Here is a 26,845-nt window from a genome sequence, read left to right as displayed (position 1 = left end):
ATGTGCAATGATAAATAGTAAATGTGGGAGAAAACCGTCATAAGGATAAGATACTGTCAGAAGTCAAAGGGGTGGGCGGGAGCTCTATTTCAGCTGGTGATAACAGAAGATGAAAGATCTTCTGGGGATGCTGGGGGATCATTGCTTGAATTACTGCTGTTAAACACACTCATTTTGTTAATAGCTATTTTTTTCCAAGCACCTTTTCCAAGCTGCCTGGGTAAGGCTGCTTTGCATGTTGATTGGGGGAGGGGTAATCCCGTTTGCAGCTGTCATAGGCCAGTGATGAATCACTATCCCGTCATTTGGCTGCCTTCCCCCCCTGACAAGGGGAGGAGGAGGATAGACCTGCAGGAGGAAACAACAGTTGAGGCCTCAACTTAAAGACAATATGCCTTTCACTGCTGCAGAATCCTCCTTTTTCTCCTTTGGCTAAAAGCAAGCATTGTCGGTCTCAGCCATGTGCTCTGTATAATTAAGGGCTGACACTGAAGCACAGTAACGACAGCTTCTAATTTTTTACCCCTGACCACAGGTGCAAACATCTCAAGCCAGTTCAGATGTGGCTGTTTCCTCAAGTTGCAGGTAAGGATGTTGTTGATATTCAACATTTTTGTAGATTACCTTTCTGTTACCCAGATCTATTTTTGTCTAGTATTTCTTAATTATTAATAGTAACAGCCTTGGTTGGAAATTACTTAACAATTTGTGTGTGTGCTTGTAAAGAAAAATTATGCAGGAAAGGAATAGGAGTCTTGGTTTGAAACTGATTATAGCTGTACTAGAAAAACTGTGAATGTGGAATAAGAATTAGGGAGAAAAATTGGATTTGAAACCATTTCTAGTTTGAATTCAGAAGATTTGAGGAAGTAAAGACTCACTTCAGAAGTAAAAATGGCTCATGGTAAACTGTTTTAAAAACTGATATCCACAGTCGATTTAAGTGCAGCATCTAAATCAAAATAACTAGACCCTTTATTGACCTGGTGAGGTGAGGAGCAAATAATTCTGGCTTCATATATGTAGCATTAAACCTCCTCCTCCCTTATTATTATTATTATTTTAGAAAAAAAAATTTTTTAAGTGAATGGTCCTTAGACTATTAAAAACTTGGCTGTCAGAAGGCAGAACAATAATAACTTAGGTGTGTTTTAGTGGCCTTAATCCTCTCGTCTCTTTATTAATAAGAGTATTAAGTACAAATGCTCTGAAATTGTGAGCATGAGTAGGGGCTTTTGTACCTCTTACAGCCTAAGTAACTGCAGAATCTAAGAACTTTCAGGGACATCGAACTGTTTTCATAGGGTGAAAATGCAGAATTAAAGCAGTGAAGTAGAATTGCCCTCATTTGCCTAAGTGACAGCTGAGGTATTCCGAGTGCTAGAGCTCCTAGGACTCACTGTATGTTGGCCTTATCCCTTTTCAATTGGGCACGCTGTATGTAATCCACAAAGCAAACAAGTGAGCCGACATCATAATGTTTTAATGCTGCATTTGTTTCAAGGGAAACAGAGGAACAATTAAGTAGTTTGCCAGAGTAAACACAAGCATCAGGACTATCTCATCCCTTGTCACTAGACTATAGGTTTCAAGTGTTTTATTTGGTTTTCAGACCCATTAAATTACAATTGGGTGGTGAATTATAAGGGAGTACCTAGTGTTAATTTATTAGATGAAACAGATTCCATAGAAAAGTGATTTATTTCTATTAGACTTGTTTATAAATTTTTCTTTTCTTTTAGAAAAGTAATGTCTTTGGGGCATTTTTTTCTTTCAAAATTGAAATAGATGTCATTGTCTAACAGACCTTGTGACTTGATAAACTGTGTAAGGGACCCTTACATCGAACATTTGACTGGATAGGAAGGGCAAGTGCATCTTTTAATAGTACATACAATGAAAAGATGATTGCAATCAAAATGCAAGATGAACTGTTTTGAGTCTAAGAAAACAGATACAATGGGACTTTTGTGTCAGTGTATTTCAAAGAAGGTGTCAAGTCGTTAGCGCATTAAACAGTGGTGTTATGAATTTGGTACATCTGTCAAACGGAAGACTTCTTGTCTTTAGGTCTATGGAAATGCAGGATCTAACCAGCCCGCATAGCCGTCTGAGTGGTACTAGTGAATCCCCCAGTGGTCCCAAACTCGATAATTCTCATATAAATAGTAATTCCATGACTCCCAATGGCACCGAAGGTGAGTGTCTTGCCTTCTCACTCCTTGCTCTGCACCTTGTTTCTTCATCAGTGTGTGCTTTGTTACTAGGTGGTTATGATTTCAGTTGTCGAATCCAATGGGCTACTATTCTACTTGCCCTCTAAGTAATTGGACTTAATCTGTATTCTTCATTACTTAGGGGCTCTACAATACTAGGTTGTCGTGACATTTTATAGCTGATTTTATTTTACATATATGCATATGTATGTGTATCTTATACATGTGTGGACATTTAACATTATTAACCTTTGAGTGTATTTTATCTCCTTGTGAGAATGTTCACAGCACAGTATCAATCTACATTGTTTTGCTGTCTGGTCAATGAAAATTTGCAATTATTTATTTTACTTTCAAGTTTGTTAATAAATACATCCAAGTTTGTTTAAATGCAGACATGGATTGGATTATTTCTAACAATCAATAAAATAATTTGAGTGTCTGATGCTCTTGTGTTTTTGGCCATTAAAATATAAATAAATAAAGACACTTACTGATTATAAGATATGCAACCTTATTTGGCAGGTATACAAAAAATTTAGTACTGTTTAGTCATAGTACTGTTATATAATTTCTGTACAATTAATATATATGAATATTCATGTAAATTTTATGCAAATGGGAGGACCTACTTTAATCCATTTATACTTCAGTCTAAACATATAAAGTTGTATGTATGTATTGCTTTCTGTTATCAGGTCATTTAGGTGCTATGTATATTTTTATAACTTCAGCATATGCAAGAATATATTACATCTGGCATTGTATTTATTTCTACTTTAGCCTATTGAAAAATGACTTCTTCACAGATATTTATGCATATTTATTTCTTATTAAGCCTCAGAATCTTGATGGACTCAGAAAATAAGTTTTACTAGAAGTTCAATGGATTTCCATTTTAGGACTCCATCCATAGACAAACCCTTAACCACCAGTTTCCAATCACCACAGTGCTCTTTTATCACACAGATTTTACAAATAAGCAAACTAAATACTATAAAATGATTACATTTTTCATACAGTATTTGAATATGTATCAGTGAAGTAATTTGAAACTTGTAATGTTATGAAATTTATAATAGTTCAGATATTAAATTCAGTTATTTCTGATGTAAGCTATCTGATTTTTATACCAATACTGATCATTTTTGCATATAACTTTTCTGTATTTTTCTTTAAGAGTAAATATATTCATTTCTAGTATTTATGGAAAATGGTTGTTGTCAAAAGTAGAGATTTTGTTGATCTAGGGAAAAAAATAACTGAATAAAATGCCTTTCCATCTGAAACTTCTTCCCATTTCAATAGTCAATCAAACAAATTTAAATTATTTACAGGAAAGGAATTGTAGTATATAAGTAGATTGTGTGGAACAAGTAAGATAAAAGCAAGCAGTCCTATCTCCTCCCACTTGGGAATTTGGCTTTAGGTGGAGCATCTCCACTGCAAAGTGCAGGCTGAGTCTGGAGACAGTCAGTAACCCACCTCAGGTACCCGCTCAGGTGGCCCATTTCAGCAGCAGTGTGTTGGGAGGCCACATAGGTGCAAACCTTTAGCAGTTGCCATCACCAGAGAGTCCAGATAAGACAATCACTTAAAAAAACTTAAAAATAGAGGAGACTAAGCATGCTTAACAAAATATATCAGTATATGTTGGGAATAATATTTATAAAATACCAACAGTTAATTTTTTGTATGTGAAAAAAATGAAATAAGAGTGAGAGTTTATATCTTCTCAACATTTTACTGGCAAGTCATTAAGAACCACTCAGTACTGAAGAAGAGTAGGTGTTTGGGGACTGCTCCCTTAGATTGCTTTTGCGAATGAGGTGTGGGTTGTTTGTAAGCACATTTGGAGTGCCATTTCTGAATATTTACATTTTGAGAGTTGATATCATATTCAGTAATAGTGAATCTTGTAAATCTTTGCATAAGTCAAATCACCTTGGAATAATAAAATATTTTAGATGATTGTGTAATGTCCTGAATCATTTATTCTGGGAAAAAATTAGAAATTATATTTATCCTAAAAAACTTAACTGTTTCATGTCTTGAAAATGAATTTTTAGGCCTGATTTCTAAGAAATACAACTTACTCATCTCTAAGAAGTACAACTTATTCATCTCATCCTGTTAATAGGCATTGTTTGCTGTCGTATTTTGCAAGAGTTTTAATAGGTTACAAAGTGAAGTAAGAAGGTGTTAGTGTAAATTATCCAAAGTGTTAAAGGGATTTTTGTCAATCTATTGGAATACTGTTTCGTTTTGGTATACAGTTTGAAAACATGGACTCCAACTTTCTTCATGGTCCATGTTATATGCATATTTAGATCCAAATAATATCAGAACTTCTAGGTTATTGAGTCTGTGAATCAATTTATCTTGATACTTTTTTGTTTTATCATATACATGTTTCATTCCTTTCAGCCACCACTAGAGGAGTTATACTTAAAATTACTAATTCATTAACGTCTGGAAGACATTGCTGGGATATAATCATTATAGATTTTTCTGTTCCTTCTTTAAGATCTTACTTAGTCAAAACCAGTAGTGTTTACCAATGAATTGGAAGAATGAAAAAAATTAAGTCTTTAAAATATCAATCACCTCCCCTAACTCTAGAACAAACATTTCCAGATACACACACACACACACACACGCACACGCACACGCACACACACACACACACACACACGTGCACACACCGTGATTTGTATTTAAGTGACTTCTCTGCAGCCCAATTGAACATAGTCTCAGCTCAATTGAAATTAATTAGGTCAACAAAACTTCCATTTAGTTTACACAGTTGTTGGCTTTGTCTGAATTTATATAGGCTGTCTTCTCTCACTCAGAGCCATTTTTTACTTCCTGCCACCACTTGTCCCTATAATGAGGCTAAGAAAACAAGAAAATCTCCTGTATCAAAAACCATAACTTCTTTAAAGAACAAACAAGAAGGGAATGGAATGGAGAAGCAGAGAATATTAAGTTTCTTCTAAGTCTGCTGCCAAATTATCATAAGACTCAATGTTCATAGGTTCTGCTCTCACAGGCTAGTGCCTATTTTCATGGTTCAGCTAAGGGATAAAGAAAGACCCTGAGCTACAGCCTCAAGTACTGTGTTTTCTTATTTCCTACATGAAATGTTCCTCAGTTATAATAGTTGTTTGAATGTTTCATGTTTCAAAACTTTGAGCTCTTTGAATTTTTATATTCCAGCCTCTTTGTGAATCCTTATTGCTGCAGTTAAGTGTTGGTGTTACCCAGGTTATAATCTTTGAATATAAAACACAAATAGGTAAAAATACTAAAATAGTAGCATGAGTAAAACCTTGAATGGCATCACAGAAAACGCAGTTAGAATTAATGAATATTTCAGTTTCTATTGAACAACCAAAGCTTAACCCAGAAGACACTATTGGATGCTTGTGAAAACACTAAATGTGGTCTTTTAACTGTTTTCTAGTCTTTTGAACAGTTAATCTTCCAGGGCAGGGTGGAATAGACAATTCTTATTGGTTGTTCAAGCATAATTTTTAAGAAACAGGTTTTGGAGTAGTGATGCTTGTGTTAGAGGAACATCAAATTAAGGAATGTGAGAGGATTTCTAATGTTGGGCTTATGTTTAAGCCTCTATCTGATAAAGGCTCTTTTTGTGTTAAGTGTGAGAAGTAGTTGGGAACCCTTCCTTCAGAAGGACTCAGTATAGCAGTAAAAGGATTTTTATTTACATACCTAATTAGGGCCTGTTTGCAAAGCAGGGATTCTTCCCATCTTTGTTTCCTCTGGTTGTCTTAAGCCTATGGGAGCCTGAGATTGGTCAGTTCCTCTTTCTCTAGTTTGAGTGTGTTTATTTTTGGTTGTCTGGGGATAGAGAGTGGGGAAGAGCCAAAAAGAGGTGTGAGTGAAATTAAGAGCTTGATTGGAAGTTTTCCTTATTGTAAATTCAGAATCAAACTCGAGAAGAAGCTTAAACTGGTCTTAAAACAGATAAATATGTCTTTTAGTGACATAAAACCAGATGCAGTTGAAATTTTCACTACAGAGTTTCAGGTTTTCTTTTGGTAATTCAAATAGTAATTTTTGAATTGGTATATCTGATTTCCAACATGATAACAGATTACAGTCCTGAATTAGGTGACTAAATTGTCTGCATTTAATTTATTCAGTTGTGTTTTGCATATTTTAGGATGATAGGTTAATTGAGTTATACACATTTATGTTGTCAGACTCTATTTTAAGCTATTGTCATTTCTGCAAAGCTTAGAACACTAGTAAATGATCTGAACTTGTTTTTCTCACTCTAATTTTAATTTAGTAAAATGCAGTGTTACCCAATGAGTGTATCTTAAGAAATCTTATTTACAGGAAATATCTAAACTGAAGTGAATGTGTATAAAATTATGGTTTGAGGCTGCATTTTATAGGCCATATTTATTTATTTGTGGTTAAATATTCTGATGTCAATAGAAACATGGTAATCTAATTTTATTATTTACATTCTTCACATAATTCAGTTTCTGGGAGATTAAGGGACATCATGAGTAAAGAAGTTTCTAAATGACATTTTTGGAGTTTGTCTACAGCCACAAAATTGGCCTCTTAAGATTATTCTTCAGCAAAAGTTGTGAAAAATAATTTGCTCAAATTTAACTTTTGTTATATTGTACACACACACACATACATATATATGTATATACACATGTATAAACATGGGAATAATTTTCACCTGCCTATTGATAAAATGACTTTTTATAACTTGTTAATCATTGTGCTAACAATTTTCTATGTTTTGTTGCATTAATCTTGAGAAAAATTCCTGGAGATTACCAACAGAATGGCGAAGAATGTTTGCTTGAATCCTAACTCTATGATTTACTGGCTGTGGGAACTTGGGCAAATGAGCTTCTGTGTGGACTCACTTTTCTCATCTGCAAAACGGGAATAATAGCAGAACTTACATTAGGCTTGCTGCTGTGTGTAATATAAAACACATAGTATATTTAGAACTTACTAAGGTCTCTGTAACTGTTAAGCTCTGTGCCATATAAAATAATAGTCACTTCTACGGTAGGGTTCCTATTTTACAAAGACAGAAAATTAAAATGCCAAGTGTGAAGGCATATGGCTCATAGTGGTGACCATTGGTATCTGAACCAGTAGTTGAATAAAGTTCTGTCTGAGTCCAGAGCTGGGACTTTTAAATTACTGTGCTAGTCTATGGAGAGTATGAGCTTCTCACTATATGCAAATGACTCTTCTAATATCTTCATCCTAAAAGTGCCTTCTTTTCCTGCCATACTGCTGCCTTCAGAGTGGAGAGTGCCAATCGCCCTCAGACAGCAGAGCTGTAGAAGAATATTGGCAAAGGCTTTGATGACAAAGTGACTCTGTTAGAAGGACAGTTCTGCTCTTGTTAAATTCTGTTTTGTGGGAGATTTCTTCCTGTGGTCATGTGTGCCTGGCATATTGCATCAATAGGTTAACTTTTGAAGGGGACTGTCTCTAACTAGTTTTCAAAGCTTTTGCTCTAATTATAATTCCATCAGCTGTCTGCCTGTGTTAAGCCTCTCTGAGATCAAACAGAGATGGGAAGTCTTCTCTGCTTTTCATTACAATAGTCATTATTATATGCACATTTGGATTGGAGCAGTGTTACTGTGAAATTCAAAAAGCAGTTGGAGTTTTGCTACTGCTCAGAGTAAATATGTTCTTCCTCAGAAGTATTTTTAAGTTGATGATAAATTTGGTCACATTTCCCTTGACTTGGAGAATCAGATGGTATCAACCAAACAGTGCTATGTTGGCAGTTGTTAGGGGCTCCCATAGGAACAGCAATTACTAAAGTGGAGAGTTGGGAACATGCCTGTTATGATCTAGGAACAACTAGGAGCTCCATGTGGCTCTAGGAGAGAGAACAGCCAGGGCTGATGAAAGGTGGGGTCAGAGGAATAAAGGGATGCTGTAGTGGGTAGCAGATCCCTCAAGCCTGTCATCTGTAGCTAAGCAGATCTTTTTCAATAAAACTGGGAGTTCCAGTTCTTCTTGCTTACAAGGAGGCTCGGGATTTGTAGACATTTAGTCTTCTGATAAACTCATGACTAGATGTAGGCATCTCTCAGTTGCTGCCAGTTGCCGGTAGGTTAGAGGATCAGAGCTCTGTGGCATCTCCACCGATGGGCCAGAACCTCAGTATGGGCAGAAATTTACCTCCCTAAGAACATTCTATCTTTGGGAGAAACCTCTGGTTCTCTCCATGGAGCTATGTAAACTTTCAGGCTAATTCATGATTCTTTCTTTGGTTATAGAATCCTTGCTTTAAGTAGTTCCTGATTTCTTGTGATGTCCAAGAATGCCGTGGAGTGGGCAGTATGTAGATAAAGTCGTGTGTGCATGTATGTGTCTTACTTCTCACTTTGCTCACTGGTAGTAAGGACCAACAGCAATCCATTCTCTTCTCTCTGGCTTCCAGGAAAAAATTGTTTATACATTTTCTATATTTGCACACATATATATGTATGTATGTGTGTGTGTGTGCTGTATTTTTCCATTTTTATTTTGTATAGCAAAATAGTCATCTGTCCTGTAGTTGTGCTCGGTAACTACCAGATATTGCCTTTACTAAGAGAGAACATAAGTTATGAGAAGCTAATCAAGAATTTGTGCTAAGTTTTCAAGCCCCAAATTGTTTAAAAGTGAAGGCTTATTATGAGTGTGCTTATGGTAATTTGCTGGTTTTGCATATATTTCAGTTTTATTTCATGTCTCCAATATCCCGTTTCACTAAAAAATGTAGATGAACTCTACCAAACAAATTCCACAGAGGTATGTTTATACCCATAATACAAATTGGAAACATTTTTTTATTCTGTAAAGTGAAACAAAACCTAAAATGCTTACCCAGTTTATTATTGCATCTATTACTATAATAAAGGGGAATTTTGAGTGGAAAGAATACTTTTTAATAAAATAAAGAGTATGAACTAAATTGCCCAAGTTCTTAACATTTATTGAGCATATCATTATGCCCTCTGCATACTTTATTTTATTCTCAAAACAATCTTTAAGGTGACTTTTATGAACCTGATGTAGAAGACGTTGAGTGACAAGTCTGTTTACACAGCATATTAGCTGTGTTGAACAAGAGATTCAGGGGCTTGTCAGGTTGATTCAAAACTTGTGTTCTTTATGCTCAAAAACAATAGCACTGCTTACTAGGTGAAAAACTTGTTTCCTGCTAAAATGCTTTATCTGCATTTAGAAATTTTTATGTCACCTCATCTGAGATTATGACCAACATGGAAGATGTACAATATCTATTCCTGTATCTGTTTTGCCTGGTAGAGCCTCTCAGCCCCTTGAAGGCAGGATAGACATGGTAACTTTTGTGCCGTCTCTGTCCAGGAGAAGGTTTGGCAATAAATATTTGTTGAGTGAGTACCCCATGTTAGTAAGCAAATAATGTAAGTGAGTGATTGCAAGAACAAAGGATTTACTAATTTTACTTATACTGTATTAACCATTCTATGACAAATCTAAAGCTCATTTTTCAAAAATTTGAAACTGACCACTTCACAGACTGATTCATAGAGTAGCTGTAGACTGTCCCCTCAGAGAGCATCCACAGTCAGCACTGCTGCTGATTTTGAATTTGGACTGTGGTAACTGACTTGCATTTGACCCATACTATTTACTGTTTTACAAATGAAATCTTTAGCTTTTGGAATTAGAATTTCAGCAGTAATGAAGCAGTTTAGGTAGCTAGTACTCTTAGGCTTAGTGTGTTTGCAAGATAGGAAATAAATAATAATTGGTGGTAAAAACTTTGAAGGTGAGGAAAAATTGAAGGGATAACGATAAACACTGCAGTAGAAGAGCGAACATGGTTTTTACATTGTGACAAAGACATTTATAATCGAAGGAGTGGTGTGTGTGAGTGTGTGTGTGTGTGTAAAGTTAGGGACAAGCACAGAGTGAACAGACATGGGGCCAAGAATCATCCAGAATGGAAGATGCAGGCCCAAGGTACAAGGGTTAGGACTTTGAATGCAATTGTGCAGGAGCTGGGAGGCTAAGGATTTATAAATAAGAGTATGATGAGATTGGGTTTGTGTTTTCAGAAATACACTTATGGGGATTTTGAAACTGTATTTAAGGGGTGGTAGGCAGTGAAAAGGATGCAGGTGAGAAGCAATGAGGGTATTTTACCTGAACCAGGTACTTCTCTACACATTGTCTTTCTCACAGATCACATAGTTGCCTTTAAGGAGAGAGTAAAGTGGAAGGGAAAAAATTCAGGAAAGCAGTATTGCATGAGCAGTAAAACTAATCTGGGTTAAAAATCTCAAATCAGCTGTTTACATACAATGCAGCTAAGGTGGATCTTGAGAGGCAGCAGAGCAGACTGTTAGGGGGTCCTAAGGCTGGACTGCCTCTGCCATGCTGGGCTCTGCCACTCAGCAGTTATCTAGTCTGAGGATGCTTCTCTGCCTGCCTTTCGTTTCTGCTCTGCTCTGTGAAGGTGAGAATGAACCTACTGATAGTGTACCAGGATGGTGAGTTGAGAATGGCGTGTGACTTCTAGGAAGTGCTTACTATCCACCAGCTATTATTATCTTATTACCTCCAGTTTCTGCTTTCTTCTTTGTAAAATGAGGATTGCCCCTTAATGTCAGGGCATTTTGATGATTAGTCTATCTAAAATACTAAGAACTGTTACTGGCTTCTGCCACATGCTCAAAAACTAGATGTTATCATTAAATTATAATGTTATATTTTCAAAAAGAAGCTCATCCTTTGGGACTGGCTACTGTCTTGTCTCCACATGAGGAAAGAATATTTTCTCCTCCTTTGGATCCTTCGTGGCTCCAAACAGCCTTTGCAGGTATTCAGTGTGGGTGGGTGTATGTCTGAGTGCTCCTGTGAGTTGGTGAAGAATAGGAAAAGGGTAATAATCATTTGGTAGGTTGATTACATTTTAGGCAAATCAACCATTGTTCCATGTTGATATGATTGAGGTTCTGAGTCCTAGCCAGCTCATCTGCTTCCAATCTTCATCCACTAGTTTATTTTACCGACTGCTAATTTGCAACATATACTGATCCACTTTCATTCAGTGCCTTAATATCTCAGGCTATCCTGTGCTCTGTCATCCAATGATTGTCTAGGTCTACATTGGATGAATGATTAAGGATAATAAAACCATAATTGAAAAATATTGGACTCTTCAGTGGGTTTATAAAATATAAAATAATTAAGAGTTTGAAGCTAGCTGTGTGACCCTGAGCTGTTTAATATCTTTAAGCTGCAGTTTTCTCATCTTTGAAAATACATGGTTATGATAAATGTCACCATAATGAAGTCACCATAAGAAGCAAACGAGCTATTGTTTGCTTGGAAGTGTTTAATATAATGCCTGGAATATAGGAAATATTCAGTAAATATAAGCTACTTTTAAAATGACTATTCCTTGGACTGGAGATGTGGCTCAAGTAGTAGAGTGCCTGCTTTGTAAGCATGAAGCCCTGAGTTCAAACTCCAGTTCCACCCCCCCCAAAAAAGCTAAAATCATTATTCTTCCATTCCAAAAGTTAGATAAATATTGCTCATGTCAGAAATCGAGAATGTCATATTGCTAACCTCTTAAAATGATTGTATATCTTTTTTTTTGGAAGTTCTGGGGTTTGAACTCAGGGCCTCACACTTGCTAGGCAGGCGCTCTTACCACTTGAGCCTTTCCACCAGCAAAACTCTTAAAATAAGGGCAATCTTTTCATACTATCATGCCAATAACCTAAAAATAGTTAGATTACACTTGATTTCTAAATGTGCACATTTGTTAAGTTATTGATCGAATGGCACATTTAAGATTTTTATATTTCAGCTTATATAAATTTTACTTAAAGGAAAAAAAAAGAACCACAAACAAACATGAACTATAATGATACAGATGCTGAAATATTTAGGGTAAGTGTTTTATATCTGCAACTTATTTTGAAGTACAAAATAAGTTTGTACTGGGGTTTAAACTCAGGGCTTCACACTTGCAAAGCAGGCTTTCTACTGCTTGAGCCACACCTCCAGCCCATTTTGCCCTGGTTATTTTGAAGATGGGGTTTTGCAAACTATTTTTCCAAGCTGTCCTCGAACTTCTCTATCAAAAGATTAAAAGTAGGTTATCATCTGAATTCTGAAATATTTTGGTGTTAGAACAAATTCTCAAAAAGGTTAGAAGCCAGGGATCCAAACAAAAGTATTCTCAGAGTTCAGAAGAAAGAGCTCTTCAGCTTGCTAAGTTCTGGCCAGGCTTCAAGGAGGAACTGGAATCTGAGCTGAGCATTGGGAAATGGACAGAATTTGAATGGATTGAGAAGAGCTGGAATGCACGTTAAGTGAGGGAACAACATGAACAAAGGTAGGATAGTTTGAGAGACTATGAGGAGAACAGTGCAGCTGAAGAAGGAATTGATAGTAGATAAGGAGAATCAGCTGGAACCAAACTCTGGAGGACCCTGAATACTAGGCTAAAGAATTTGGGCTTCATTCTGAAGCCAGTAGAGAAACCAATGAATATTTTGAGCAAGGGACAGATAGGGTGAAAGTGTTTCAGGTATTAATCTGACACCAGTTTCAAGAATAGATTGGATAGGAGGAGCGATGAGCTACAGTGTGGAGGCTCATGTAATCTGTCCAGATTTTATGTGTTAGGAACCTGAGCTAGTGTGACAAGAATGAGGCTTGCCAAAACAAACAAACAAACAAAAAACAAAAAGCACAGCTGCAAAAGACCTTTCAAAGTAGCAGTCAACATTTACCATTTCTTATTTCTATTGCAAAAAAGGCTAGCCAGTCTAGGACTCTACCTAATTTACTGTACAGTGGTACTCTAATATACTACACTTTCTGTTAATACCAGGTTTTGAAATGAGTACTTTTTATGGCCATGTGGGTTAGTTAGCTTTTCATCACTGTGCCAAAATGTCTAACATAAATAACTTATAAGGAGGAAAGATGCATTTTGGTTCAGTTTCAGAGGTTTCGGTCCATGAGCAGGTGGCTCTGTGTTTCTGAGCTTGACGCGAGGCACAACATCATGGTAGAAGGGCATGGCAGAACAAAGTTGCTCAGCTTATAGTGGCCAAGAGGTAGAGAGAAGGAGCAAGGGACAAGTATATCTTTCTAGTGACCTACTTCCTTCAATGAGGCCCGCCTAACAATGTCATCATATTATGAATCCATCAAGAGATCGATCCACTGAATAGGTCAGGTCCATCAGGATCCAAACTTAAAGCCCTTTATACTTGAGTCTGTGGAGACATGAGCCTGTTTTCCTTTAAGTTCAAGTTTAGTCAATATATGTTAGTTTTTATAAGGTTGTATAATATGTGCTATTTTGAAGAGCTAATATTTTCTGCCCTCTTTTAAGATAATAAGAATAACCATAAATTTAATATTTGGAGGAATAATAATCTTTTTATCAGGCTATAGAGCCAATCCAAACATAAAGAGATGCCTCATTTTCTAAGTGAGAATTGACTAAAGACAAAACATTTAATTCATGGATATGTACATTTTTTGATGAAGAAATAGTTAAATAATAATCATTATAACTCAATCATGTGTTTTTAAAGGTATCAGATACAATGTATAAATTTGTAGGTATTATTTTCCAGATTCATATTTCAAGTAAAACTTGTATTCATTTTCTTCACTTATCTCTTTGGTGTCCTTTGCCCATTTTAGAATCATTTCACACAATTTTTAAAAGCATACATTTCCATTTTGCCTTATATTTTGTTAAAGAAACTTCTTAAATTTATGAGTGATATTGTCATTGAATCTAAACCATAATATCACATGGTTGTGTTTTTCTTTTGTGACCTCTGCAGCATAATTATATGCAGAGGTTCTTTAGAAAGGAGTCTTTTAAGGTTTATTTGCAGTACTATCAAATATTTGCTTTTAGTTGGTTATGCCCCATGAATTATTATTAAATCTTTGATAATCTGTTTATCTCTCTTTTTACTGATTCATGCAGGGTCCTCTCTAAACACACAAAAATTCCAGTGATTGATATTTTTTTTGTTAATGTGTCTTTTTCAAATAATGCTTTGTTCAAAATAACATAACTATGTTACATGTATCCTGTAAGTGAGGTTCCTTGCAAGAGCCTGTGTATAAGTCCACTGAGTGGTAATTTGAGAGGAATAAAAGTCATCTTACATTTGAGTGGTGTTTTTAATTACCTGTGTGATATTCTTAATGGTGTAAAGTCAATTGTAATCTGCTTTTTAAGTCAGTTGCACATTTCAACTTTATTTCTTCAATAAATGTCGAGTTCTAACTGCACAACAGACATTGTTCAAAATTCTACAGAGATGTAATAATGTAAAAAGATGTAGCTTCTGCCATGAAAAAGTTGTTCATATATTCAAATGGATAAGACTAAGAACTGTAAAATGAAATAGAACAGGATATGTATCTAAAGGAGGCACAAACACAGGCTTTGAAGTTCAAAGGGGAGAAAAATCATCCCTGAGTAGAAGATTAGGGAAGACTTAATGAAGCAAACAGGATTTTCATTGAAACTTTCTTGACTTACTCGTGGGAAGTTGATAGAATATTTAATGTCAGAGGGTGGGGCACTAGAAAAACTAGATTTAAGGAAGCATTGAACATCTTAGTAGGCCATACATAAATAATACATACATAAATGTATGTGTGTGTGTTTGTGCATATATGTACATATGTATAGATAAATGTGGTGCTTTACTTATAGAATGAGAATTATAGTATCATAAGGAAAGTCAGGACAATTAGATGAGACAGTGTAGATTTGCAATACTCATAAATGACTAGCTTTTAATGCAAATGTAAAATGTATGGAAGAAATGGGAAGTAAATACAAAATTAAAGATACATAATTGGGGAATAGAATCTTAATTCAGGGGGAAATGGAGAGCCTGCTGAAGGCCTCAGAGTCAGGAGTACTGTGCAGATCTTGGCTATGAAAAGTTAACAGTCTGCCTAAAGTAGGGAGAGTAGAGGTTAAAAGTCCAATTTGAGAACTTTTATAAGAGAACAGGTAGAAGGTAATTAGATAGTGGCCATGAAATTCAAGAGAAAGATATGAAAGTGGAAAATGGTACAAGTTACAGATGTGTTAGGCAGCTTTCCACCACTCTAACAAATACTGGAGATAATCAACTTATAAAGATAAAAGGTTTACTTTGACTCCAGTTTTGGAGATTTCAGTCTGTGATTGGTCCCATTGCTTTTGGACCATGAATAAGCAGCACATCATAGCTGAGCACATGGCAGAGCAAAATTACTTACCTCATGTCTAGGATGTGAAAGAGAGGATGAAGAAGAGGCCAGGTCCCTCATTCAGCTCTGAGGGAACATCCCAGTGACCTGAAGATTGCCCACTAGGCCCTACTGTTTAAAGGTTCTGCAGCTTTCCCAATAGCATCATGCTAGACACTAAACCATTACCACATAGAACTTTGGGAGACACTTAAGATTCGAACTGTGGCCTTCAAGTGGCACCTAAGAAAAGAGGAGGCAGGTTCAACTTAAATATTAATGATGAATGACAGGACTGTAAAATAGGTACTGTATGTGTGTGGGGGGTACTAGTGAGGGGGGAATGAAGGTGAATGAAGGCGATTAAGGTGAGGGTTTATGGTTGATGGACTTATATGAAGGTGAACAAAGAAACCTCTTGTAATTGCTTTAAGTGGGGCAGGAAGGGGTTAAGGGGTAGAGGTGATGGGGGTGATCTAACAAATGTACAATATAAGACTAATTGGAATTGTCACTATGAATCCCCCTATACAATGAATATATCCTAATAAAATTTTTTATATTTAAAAAAGTCTTAATCTCGCTCCCCCCAGAGAAAAAAGCCAATGAATAACATCTTACAGAAAAGTCAATAAATAACAGTAAAGGGATACTATTTTGTGGGATTTAGAGATGGTGTGTGGCAGCTTTCATTATAAATACATTGTAAAATTTTCAGTAAATATGTACCCATATTGATGGGATAAAAAATTAAAATTGAAATAAAACTTGACAAATTATTTTGATTTTGAGGGGAGGGAGAATAAAAGAGAATGATGGAGGGAGGTGAACACAACAAAGATACAGTGTAAGCACTTTTGTAAATGTCACAGTGCATCCCAATAATATGGTAATAAAAAGAAAAAAAGAAATTGAAAGGGAAACTTTCAGTCTTCCCAAGAGGATCAAGGTTCAAGGTGAACGTGGGCAAAAAGTTTGAAAGACCCTATTTCAACCAATGCCTGGGCATAGTGGCACATGCCTGCCATCCCAAGGTACTCAAGGAAGCAGAAATGGTATAAAGCAAGATCCTATTTCAAAAATAACCAACACGAAAAGGACTTGCATGGCTCAGGTGTTATAGTGCCTGCCTAGCAAGTGTGAGGCTGAGTTCAATGCCCAGTACTGCCCTCCCAAAAATAGCATAGCATGGAGATAGGATGGTGGTTTTAGGTTTGGGTATGTTGAGTTTGACCAGGCAAGAACATTGCAAAGGGGTTGGAATAATTGGGATGTGATGATTGGTCCCCATAAAAAAAGATGTACTTATGGATAGGGATTTAGGAGTTATCTGTAAGAAGGTTGTTTTTAAAAACCATGGCAAGGAAAGAAATTACTGTGAGAGAAATTTCAGACAGGGAAGGAGAAGGTGAAATTATGGGACCACAAAGTAGGTAAAGGAAGAAAACCTGGAGAAAAAGAGATACATGAGGGAAAAGAGAACTGTTACATTGTATTAGTCAATGATGAAAAAAAAACTATCAAGGAGGAAAGCCTATTCTTCTGAAGAATTAAGGAAAGTCAGGGCTGAGAAAAGTTTGAACTGGGCAATTGGAACAAGGCTTTGAGTAAAATAATTGATACAAAAGATAAGAGAGGTTAGGTGATAAGCATGTAAAGGCAAATGTCCAGAAAACTTGGCGATGACACATTGAGAAATTATCATGATTGAGAGACAGCTGTTTACAAATTAGGGGATGGGCCCCGGGGGCGGTATAAATAAGTGGTAGAGTGCTTGTCTAGTATGCTCAAGGCCCTGGGTTCAATCCCCAGAATTGCAAAAAATATTTTAAAAATTAACGAGAAGGGAAGTAGCCTCTTGATGAATGAAGATACTCTGAAACCATGTAATGGAATACCATTGCAAAGGAGGTTTGGAAGAGGCACAAAAGAGTGAGAGTGCAGAGATTATAAGAAACTTGCACTGAAATTAATCAGTGGAAAAATAAGAAATGTTGCAGGAAGATGAAACACTTAAATGTAGCTTCAACATTCTTTATAAATTATTTGGTGAGTCCGTGTGCTAAAGTATGGTTCCAGGCTTGATGAAAAGTGGAAAGACTCAAGGGAGACTGTTGCAGACAGTTGACAACAGATGGGAAAGGGAGACTGTCTAGCAACAGGATGACTCAAGAGTTAAAGACAATTCAATTTAAGAGGACTCAGTCAGCACACTAATTGTGACCTACTCTCCCATGTTCATCCATACTAGAAAGTAGCCAAAGGATGGACAGTGGGAGATTGGCCATCGTACAATTAGAATTAAAACAAAAAAGATGCATAGGAAGATGAGACTGCACAGCACATAGACTGGGAGCTAGATGTGACTGGCTCTGGATTCTAGAGTGAGCAAGGCGAATGAAGCTGGAGTGGGATAACCGGTTGTGGTTTAGAAAGATGGGCTACTCCGATGAGCATTTCTAGAAAAAGACAAGCTGTGCTAACTACTACCTTTTGAGGAAAGTTGAGATGAGCTTAGATACTGGCTGGGGAGGACCTGCCACTCAGCTAGGCTGTTGTTTTCTCTGTGCATTTGTGAGCAGATTCTTCATGATTCACAGACTGGCTCTAGTAACAGAGCTCTAGTAACAGAGCTCTCCTTTGGGGTGACTTGCAATGATAAATCTCCACTTAAATTTATACTAATGAAAGATGAGTTTCTCATTTTCATGGGATGAAGAGGAATTTCTGAAATTTTTTTTTAAAGAATGAGTCTGAGAAGGTCCTTAAGGATCATATGGAAGATTGGAAACTTGAAATGGTAGAAAAATAAACATACTTGAAATGGGGAAATAGAGAGCAAAAATAACTTTTTTTTTAAATAATAAACTGAAGTCAGCAATGGAAGAAAACTATGGCAGAGATAATCCTGTAGTTACTTAGTGGAGAACAAATCAGTCACAAGTTTTGTTCTTCAGACAGGTGGCTTAGACGGATAGTTCTCAGGTGTTACAGCACCTTAAATATCTAAGACTAAAAAATTTTGGTGTGTGGTGTTTGTTAATTCAAAGTCTTGGAGAGGGGCTCCATGATGTCATCTGTAGCCTTTTGATAAATGTGATCATACTAGGAGGAGGGAACGGGTAAAATTTTGGTGGCTAGAGATGATTCTTGTCTCTTAACTCTCCAGTGCATATACACTTGGCCACAACAAAGCCGGAAGTAGTCTCTTTTTGGCTTTTGTTCAGAAGCTATTTTACATCACAGTAAATCCCTAGTCTTTTTAGCATCAAGTCCCTGGTGATCAAAGTATTCAATTACAGTACCTGATATAATCATGAATATCCTGGTAGTTACTTTATGGACATCCTCTTCTCTTTAACAGAGAGCCTTTTAAAAAATCAAGCATTGGGGAGTCTTTATTCCTTAGTGTATAGATGGGCATATGTGAACAATGGCAAAAGGCAATGAACTTGGAACCTAAAAGGGAAAGTATCGTCTTCCCTTCCTTTCTGGTCTTTTTGCCTAGTTTTAATGCATTTCAAGTATAATTGGATGTGCCTCTTGGGAGTGAAAGTTGCATTTGATTAAGCTAATCATACAGAGATGCAGATTTTAGGGGAATAGGAATAGGAGAGGGTTTTTTTGTGGGTAAGCTTTCACAAACTGTGTAGTCAAATCTACAAAACCATAGACTGTAGACTTGGCAAAGACTTGGACGTAATTTGGATGAATATCATACACAGTCAAGGAATTCCTTCTTCATCTTTTCCTGACAGTTGGGCCTGAAACTTACGCTTGGTGTCTTCCAGCAAATCACTAGACTGGCAGCTCTGAAAATCTTAGAGAGCCAGGACTGGCAAGGTTTTGCTTTCCACTTGATCCATAGTATATGGCACTATGCCTCAGCTGCCTTGCTCTAGCTCAAATTATTGGAAAAAAAAATACTTATTATCATTTTTTCAAGTTGTGGTCATGGACCAGGTAGTAAAAACACACACAAAATTAAATCTCATTTCTGTTGCTTACTCTGTGATTTTGGGCAACTTCCTTACTCTCCTGGTTTCAATTTTCACATGTGTAACAAGAAGACATTACCTGACCAGAGAGTTTGTGAGGGTCTTCTGAGAACTACTGACAGAGTTCTCTAGAATTAATTGTAATGTCCATGAAGAATGTAACTGATTTCCATTGCACTAATTCTAATCATTTGCTCAGCATGCAATATTTGATTCTGAGTTCATCATTTCAGTGGTCATCTATCAAATAAAGAGTGAAATACAACTATTGTCTTATGTGTACAGGACATTATTTAAGTTCTTTTAAGGGAAGATAAGGTGTGATGTAGATAACTGAGTAGGAAACAGAAACCTTCTGAAGTGGAATGCTAGCTTCCCTAAAGCTATGATAGTGTCATAGTTATAAAGAGCAAGATCATAGGTGGCTGGTGACATGGAGAGAGAAGGGAAACACAGGCTTATGTCAGAATTTATTAGGATCAACTAAGACTTCTAAGCCAAAACAACTGGCAGAAAAGTGAAAACTCCAGTCACAACTTCAGTTTCACTGTTGTGTGGTCTACATGAAAATAATCAGGCAGAGTGATTTCCATTAGACTCGCTGGTTTTCTCCCCAGTCTTATTTTGAAACCATCTAAATAATTTTTAAAGGTGACTATCTGATACACCTTTTATAATGCTTCTTTTGAAAATTACTCATTATGTGTTATTAAAATACCTGGAGGCTCAAGAGTTGCAAGAATTTTCAAAGTTTTTTTTGTTTGCTTGTTTGTTTTGGTGACTTTGTGAGAAGGAAGAGCTGTTTTCTCCTTTATTTTCTCCCATTTCAAATGTGTTTACTCTGTGGGGGAAGCTCCCCCACCAGGAATGTTCTCTTGTTGAGCATTCACTTCAGGAAACATTACGAATTTTTAGGTTGGCTTTAAAATATTACTGCACTCTTTCTGAAAACCTGGTAATAGGAGATAAGTAGCTCCCACAAAGTAGACTAGGCAAATTTCATTAATAGTATTTCATTTGTAGTTTCTAGAGAAAATAATGCTAGCTTGTCATTAAAAAAAAAAAAAGTCTAAAACCAGGGAGGAAAAAGGCAAGCGCTCTGATGTAGTTTGGCTCATCTGCTTGGTAGGGCACAGTAATTCTATCACTTTTTCAGGAAATGGATTGCTTCAGAGAATTTTATAGCATAAATCAAAAAGCTATTTCTCAACCCAAACAGACTTTATCAAAGATTTTATATATATATATATTACATAAACTGTCTGTTGGTATTATTTTGAAATGGAAAAATTCATTTCTACTTCAGTTTTGGATACTAGGTGCACAAGAAATACTGATTAACTGGTGGTCTGATATGGCTTGGCGTAATGCCCTGTTAACTTAAGGACTGTGTCTTTGAGCCATGCTGGATAACTGGGGAAGTGCAGCGTGCAAGTGTGGCACACGTGTGCTGTGTGTGCATGTATGCGTGCACCTGTTCTTGGCCATGGTGGGAACCTCTTATTAAGAGCAGACACTTGTTCCCTACTTCTTCACATCCTCTTGTTCTGCTCTTTTGAGTTTTTTTTGCTAAGTAACAGATTTTTCTACAAACACCAGAAAATTATTTCACATCACATGATGTATATTTTGAGAGGTTGTTTGCTAATAAGCAACTTAGTATACACAACTATGGTAACAGTGAATTTAATTACTTTTAGTTTAAAGTGCTTCTTTTAAGGGGCAACTTGTAGTAGTAGATTGTTTTCCTAGGGAGAAAAAAGTTAATATGTGAGTATTTTTTAAAAGAGATTCTATTAAGAATATTAATCTGATTTATGTCCAAATAAGAAGAGATCGTTTTTTAAATGGCTTCTTGTCACTGATTTGAATGTTATGTCGCTCTTCTATGCCTTTACAAATAACTGTTAATTGGATATATGATGTATGTTTATTTTTGTAGTTAAAACAGAGCCAATGAGCAGCAGTGAAATAGCTTCATCAACAGCAGACGGGTCTTTAGACAATTTCTCAGGTTCAGGTAAGGAATGAAAATTAGATTTTCATGTTAGTGCTAAACTAATACTTATTTTCCTAGTTTATTACATATAAATACATGTGTATGTGTGTATGTATGAGAGAGCATATGAGTGTATGTACAGGTATACAGATAAAGTAATAGCTTTGCTCAGAATCCCAAATAAGCAATTGCTGTTTTCACTCAGTGTGATGAAGTGTTTGCTGCTGAAAATGCTGGTGTCCAGTGAAGAAGAGAAAAGGGCTTTTGCTTCTCCTTTCTTTTACTAAATTATCTTAGATGGTAATGACTCCTCTCCCTTTCTCTCTCATTTGTATCATTTTTCCAATCCTGTAAATTTGGATAGGCAGATTTTGATTCCTGTTACCCCCTAAACAGACTTACCACACCATATAAACAAGAGATCTAAATTAAATAGATTCTGTGAAGCAGCATAACATTCTTAAGTTAGTTTTTTATCTTTCACATTAATAAAATCTACCTCTCATAAACAAAATATCCAGGTTTTCTGCCTGTCATAATGAAATCATTGACAAGACGATGAACTCACTATGAGAACCTAATTATATGTTTGCTATGTTTCCCAGATTGCACTATTTAATTTTAAAATTGTTTCTATCAGAGATAACACTTTAAATTTTTAACTCTTCCCATCTTACCTACTGTATTTATGAGCATGTCAATCAGAAGTGCTGTCTTTCATAAATCTGTGACGGATAATATAGCTCTTAGAATCACGTATTTAACAGATGCCACAGCTAAAAGGTATTATATTTAGACATAAAATTAAGTGTAAATGTACAATTTTTATATTATAACAAGTAGAAGCAATAAGAAAATAATAAAGTATATTATATATTTGTTCTTTCATAAAACATTACTTATGCCAGACAATGTGCTTGGTGCAATTAAGAATTCATAGATGAAGTAGGCAATTACAGTAGAGTTTGATGATGCCAGAGAGAAGACAAGAGAGCCTAGAACACACAGGGAAGCACCCAGCAATGACCAGGTTGGAATGGACTGGTCAGGGAAGATGTCTTAGAATAAATGCCTGCATTCAATTGTTAAAAATGAGTGGGGGAAAAAAACATATTTAGAACTAGGGATTGAAACACTGGTCAGATGGGAGAGGACCACAGCACAGAGGGCATCAAACTTGAGGGAACTGTTAGTGGTTCAGCATTCCCTTGTGTACAAACAGCTAGGACAGACTGCAGAGGGAGGTAGGCTTGCATGTACTGCATGGACTTTGTTTTATCCTATGTGCGAAGCACAGGCATCAAAGGTAAAAAGGTTGCATATTTATAGCCAAAATCCAGAATCATGACTGTTGTGGTAGTATGGTTACAAGCAAGTGAACTGAAGTAGAGAGATCAGTTAGAGATTTTGTGTATTAATTTTGTTGAGAAATATTAAAGACCTGAGGCAAAGTGCTGGCAATGGGTGTGAGAAGGTGAGGGATTCGACGTATTTATAGAGTAAAATTTATAGTCATCAGAGACCAGCTGGCATGGAGGGTGAGTGAGGAGAGAGAAATTAAGAGCTAGGGCATATACGAAGAGTAGATTAACAAAGAAAGATGGTGACCTTAGTGCTAGACATGTTGAATAAGAGGTATCACATACTTGAAGATGTCATATATATTAGTGACTGGCACTCAGGAAAGTTTGGAATAGAAATTTTGAAAGTATACAGGAGTAAAATTAGTGGGCTGTACTAGAGTTGAGACAGAACCCAAGGAAAGTAAATAAATTTATGTAAGATGTGCAGAGGTTCAAATGAAAACAGAAGTGATTAGGGAAGGAGGGAGAGCATTGAACTGGAATTGAAGAATTTTAAAGATGTGGAGTCTTTAATCTCATCTGTTGCATGGGGAACAGAAAATATTTCTCCCTTTTTTCTTCCCATTTCTCCCTACTTTATCCTGTCATACTAAAATAACCACTTGCTAAAACATCAAAAAAACATTTCAAGCGCTATGACAGATATATAAAGTTATTAAATATTTATTTGAAAAACCTAATAACATGAGAAAATATTAACTATATTAAATGAAAAATCAGGTTACCCAAAATAATATGCTCAGTATAATCACAGTTTTGTCTTCAAAGAAAGACATTTGTGTATATAGATACCTGCTGTGTATATGGGTATGGAAATCAATGGTGACCCTCTGAATGGTGGGATAAAATTTAAATTTTATTATTTTTTATTTAATCATTTTCCTAAAGAGCTTCTTTACAGTGTATATACTAAAAATATGTATTATATACAATCTTCTGTACATATATATACTATATAATAATTTATAATTTACATTTTTAAAATAACATTTGGGTTGATCCAGTTGTGGGAGAAAGTGGAGGTAAGCAATTTGAGACTATCCTTAAAAAAGTGGTTTTAAAGTACTTACTCATGTTTCCAGGATAGAAAGAGAAGATAGGGGCTAACAACCAGAGAGGAGATAAGGATGTCAGCAGTCCTGAACTTTTTTATGCCATTAGAGAATGGTAGTAAAAGAATGAAAACTCTGGAAAAAGAGGATGTTCCTTAATCTCAAAATCCTCCCCCACCTGCTTCTGTAGTTGTTGGTACTTCCTTTCCTTAGCCTTTGTCTCACTACTTTTTAAGTTATTTTTCAGTGTCTTCCTTCCTTCCTTCCTTCCTTCCTTCCTTCCTTCCTTCCTTCCTTCCTTCCTTCCTTCCCTACCTCCCTCCCTCTTTTCCTCCCTCCCTCCAGTCCTCCCTCCCTCCTAATGAATAAACGTAAAAAAATTCAAGTCACCTTAGAATGGCTGTGAATAGGGTTTTCAGTTTATAAAAGAACGAAGTCTCCAAACCTTTAATTCCAAACCTTTATCTCTGTGGTCACCATTCCTACTTCCTTTTCAATAATGGCTTAAAAATTCATATGCACTTAAAAATGTTTATTTCCAAGTATTCCTGGTGTCTTTCGAAAATAAATAAAGAAGACATGGAGCCACTCTGATAGTGGTGGTAGTAACTCCACCTCTGTGTTTCAAGGAGCCCTAAAATCCAAAAGCACTAAGGAGGTGATGAGGCCCATGGTGCTCCAGGAAGCCCCTCAGGTGTCCTGGTTTGGAGAGACTGTATCTAAATTGAAAAGTACAAGGTTGTTTATCATATTTTTAAAAACATATTGATGGTTTGCTCATTCTTTACCAGTGAAAAGCTGTTTTTTAATGATTTGAATTTTAAGAACCATAGGAGTTGGAAAATAGCATGCTTGTAATATCTTCACATGATGCTGCTGCCATTTCCACAAAGCCTAAGTTTATTATTAAGTTGTCAAATAAAATGTCAATTAATAATATTGGTCATACAAGGTTGGTGTCTGGTGGTCATTGAAAATGGGAAATAGAAACAAAAATGCTTCTGGAGGATAAAAAAATCACAGGTGACAAATGTGGCTTAATTTTCAATTGGTCATAAAATGACAACTTTGCAGATCAATGAAGAAAATGAAGGCTGATCAACGAATACAGTAGAAGAGTAGGTTTTTCAGTTTTAGAGGAGAGGCCGCTGACGATGGGGCATTTGAGCAGAGATCTTGGTGAGGTGAAAGAAGAAGTTTGCGTTAAGGACAACAGAGGGCTTAGATTTGAAGGCACTGTGAGTTGTGGCATGTTCTAGTTTGTGTTTTTAAGAGAATGACTGTTTGTTGCATGCTAAGGGCTTTATGGGAGAACAGTAGAAGCAGGGTTTGTTTCTGTTGTGCAGAAGAAAGATGGCTGTTAGCTCATGTCTTTCTAGAAGAGCCACTAAAGCAGGCTTAAATGTACCATGATTTTTTAGGGGAGAGGAGTAGAAGATAGAGAAAGGGCAGGAAGGGTTAGTTAGGTTGGAATGGACCTTGCCATATAATGCATTTGTGTAAAGCCATCAGAGGACTCACAGGTCTTTTAGCACAAGCCTGCCTTCCTGTCTCCAACACTGGCCTGGAGAAGCCCATCCAAGCATCCCTGTATAGATGGATTTTAGAGCTTAGCTGCTGGGCCCTTTTTCTCTTATATCCTCTGTAGTGGAGACATGAAAGGTATGTTCCCTGGTTGCTGCAGTGTGGGAACTGGAACAGAGTGATGGACAAGAAGAAGTGGGAAGCTGTAAGATTTAAGGTATATTGTGAAGGGAGAGCCGACTGCTCTAATGCTGAATGGGTATGTGAGTATGAGGGAAAGAGAAGAGTCAAAACTTACTTCCAAGCTTTTGCCCTGGTTGTCTGGTTAAGAAATGTTGACTTATGAGGCAGTGGCCCAAGGGAGGAATGAATAAAGATAAAGTGATTTTGAGACTTCTGCTGATCTTTCCAGTGGATTCTCAGGCTCGTGATTACTATTCACATTGTGTTCTCCTCTCCACACGGCAAGATTTGGGTAGCTTCTTTAAATTATATGTGAGGAGGAGGAGAAAGAATGAAATAATTGGAAACATGTGCTAAAACAGGTAGGGAGGCATTGGCTGTCCACATGTTCCCAAGGTGATGTGGAATGTGTAATTTGGAGTCTATGAATGGGCAAGATGACTTTTATTTACCTTAATAGATGATCTGGAGGCATTCCCTTTGCTTTTTGTTATTCTGGTCCCAGGAAATTAAAATTTATCTGAATTTCTGGATTACTATTTCCAAAAGCGTTATAGGCCATTAACTAATAACTTTACACTAAATACACTAACTGTAATGCAATGTAGTGAGTGCTAAATTGCTGGTATTTGCAACATTCCAAGAAAGTGCTGGGAAGAAAAACATTATGCTAAAGAGAAAGTGATGTTTTTGTCTTCATGGTAGAGGGCTTGTCAGTCACAGGAAAGAAGAACATTATAAGGCAGAAGGGCCTAGAGTGAAGAATGAACAAGACAACAAATACAAGAAGGAATGGCATTTACAGTAGTCTGAGGTTGCAAAGTACTAAACTCTCTGTATACTCTGCTGATGAATTTATCCTAGGGATACCATGAGCAGTCAAAAGATCCTGAGTTGCAGAATGAATGTGAAGAGGTCTCACTTAAGGAGGATGACTGAGGTATCAGGAATGAGGGCAGAGGGTGATGGATGGCATGGCCATCCCTTAGTGGAACACAGGGAAAGTAGCCACATGACTGCTGCAGTTGTTCAGGTGAGGCATGATAAGGGCCTGACAGGAATGGAGTCATGAGAGGAAGGATGGAACATATAGGCAATCAATCACTGGGCCATTCCTGCATTTGGGACTGATGAATGACTTGCAAGTTATGAAACAGAAGATATAGGATGATTATGAAGTTTCTGGTTTCTATGTAGGAAGTCA

General features: G+C 36.5%; 1 protein-coding gene across 5 annotated transcripts in view; it reads left to right on the top strand.

Annotated features, from left to right (window-relative positions):
• Nucleotides 1-26,845, top strand: part of Eya1 (EYA transcriptional coactivator and phosphatase 1) — a 308,539-nt gene that overhangs the window by 166,145 nt on the left and 115,549 nt on the right. For 3 of the 5 annotated variants that reach the window (XM_074068697.1, XM_074068696.1, XM_074068700.1), the window contains 3 exons: nucleotides 536-585; nucleotides 2,071-2,198; nucleotides 21,462-21,539. In XM_074068697.1, coding sequence (XP_073924798.1) covers nucleotides 536-585; nucleotides 2,071-2,198; nucleotides 21,462-21,539 — 256 coding nt within the window. The remainder of the gene's footprint in view (nucleotides 1-535; nucleotides 586-2,070; nucleotides 2,199-21,461; nucleotides 21,540-26,845) is intronic. The other 2 variants (XM_074068699.1, XM_074068698.1) reach the window with 1 other exon arrangement.

The sequence above is a fragment of the Castor canadensis genome, chromosome 3 (genome assembly GCF_047511655.1).
Source record: "Castor canadensis chromosome 3, mCasCan1.hap1v2, whole genome shotgun sequence".
NCBI lineage: Eukaryota > Metazoa > Chordata > Mammalia > Rodentia > Castoridae > Castor > Castor canadensis.
Note: the sequence above shows the minus strand (reverse complement) of the source record. Positions and strands in the feature narration are given on the sequence as shown.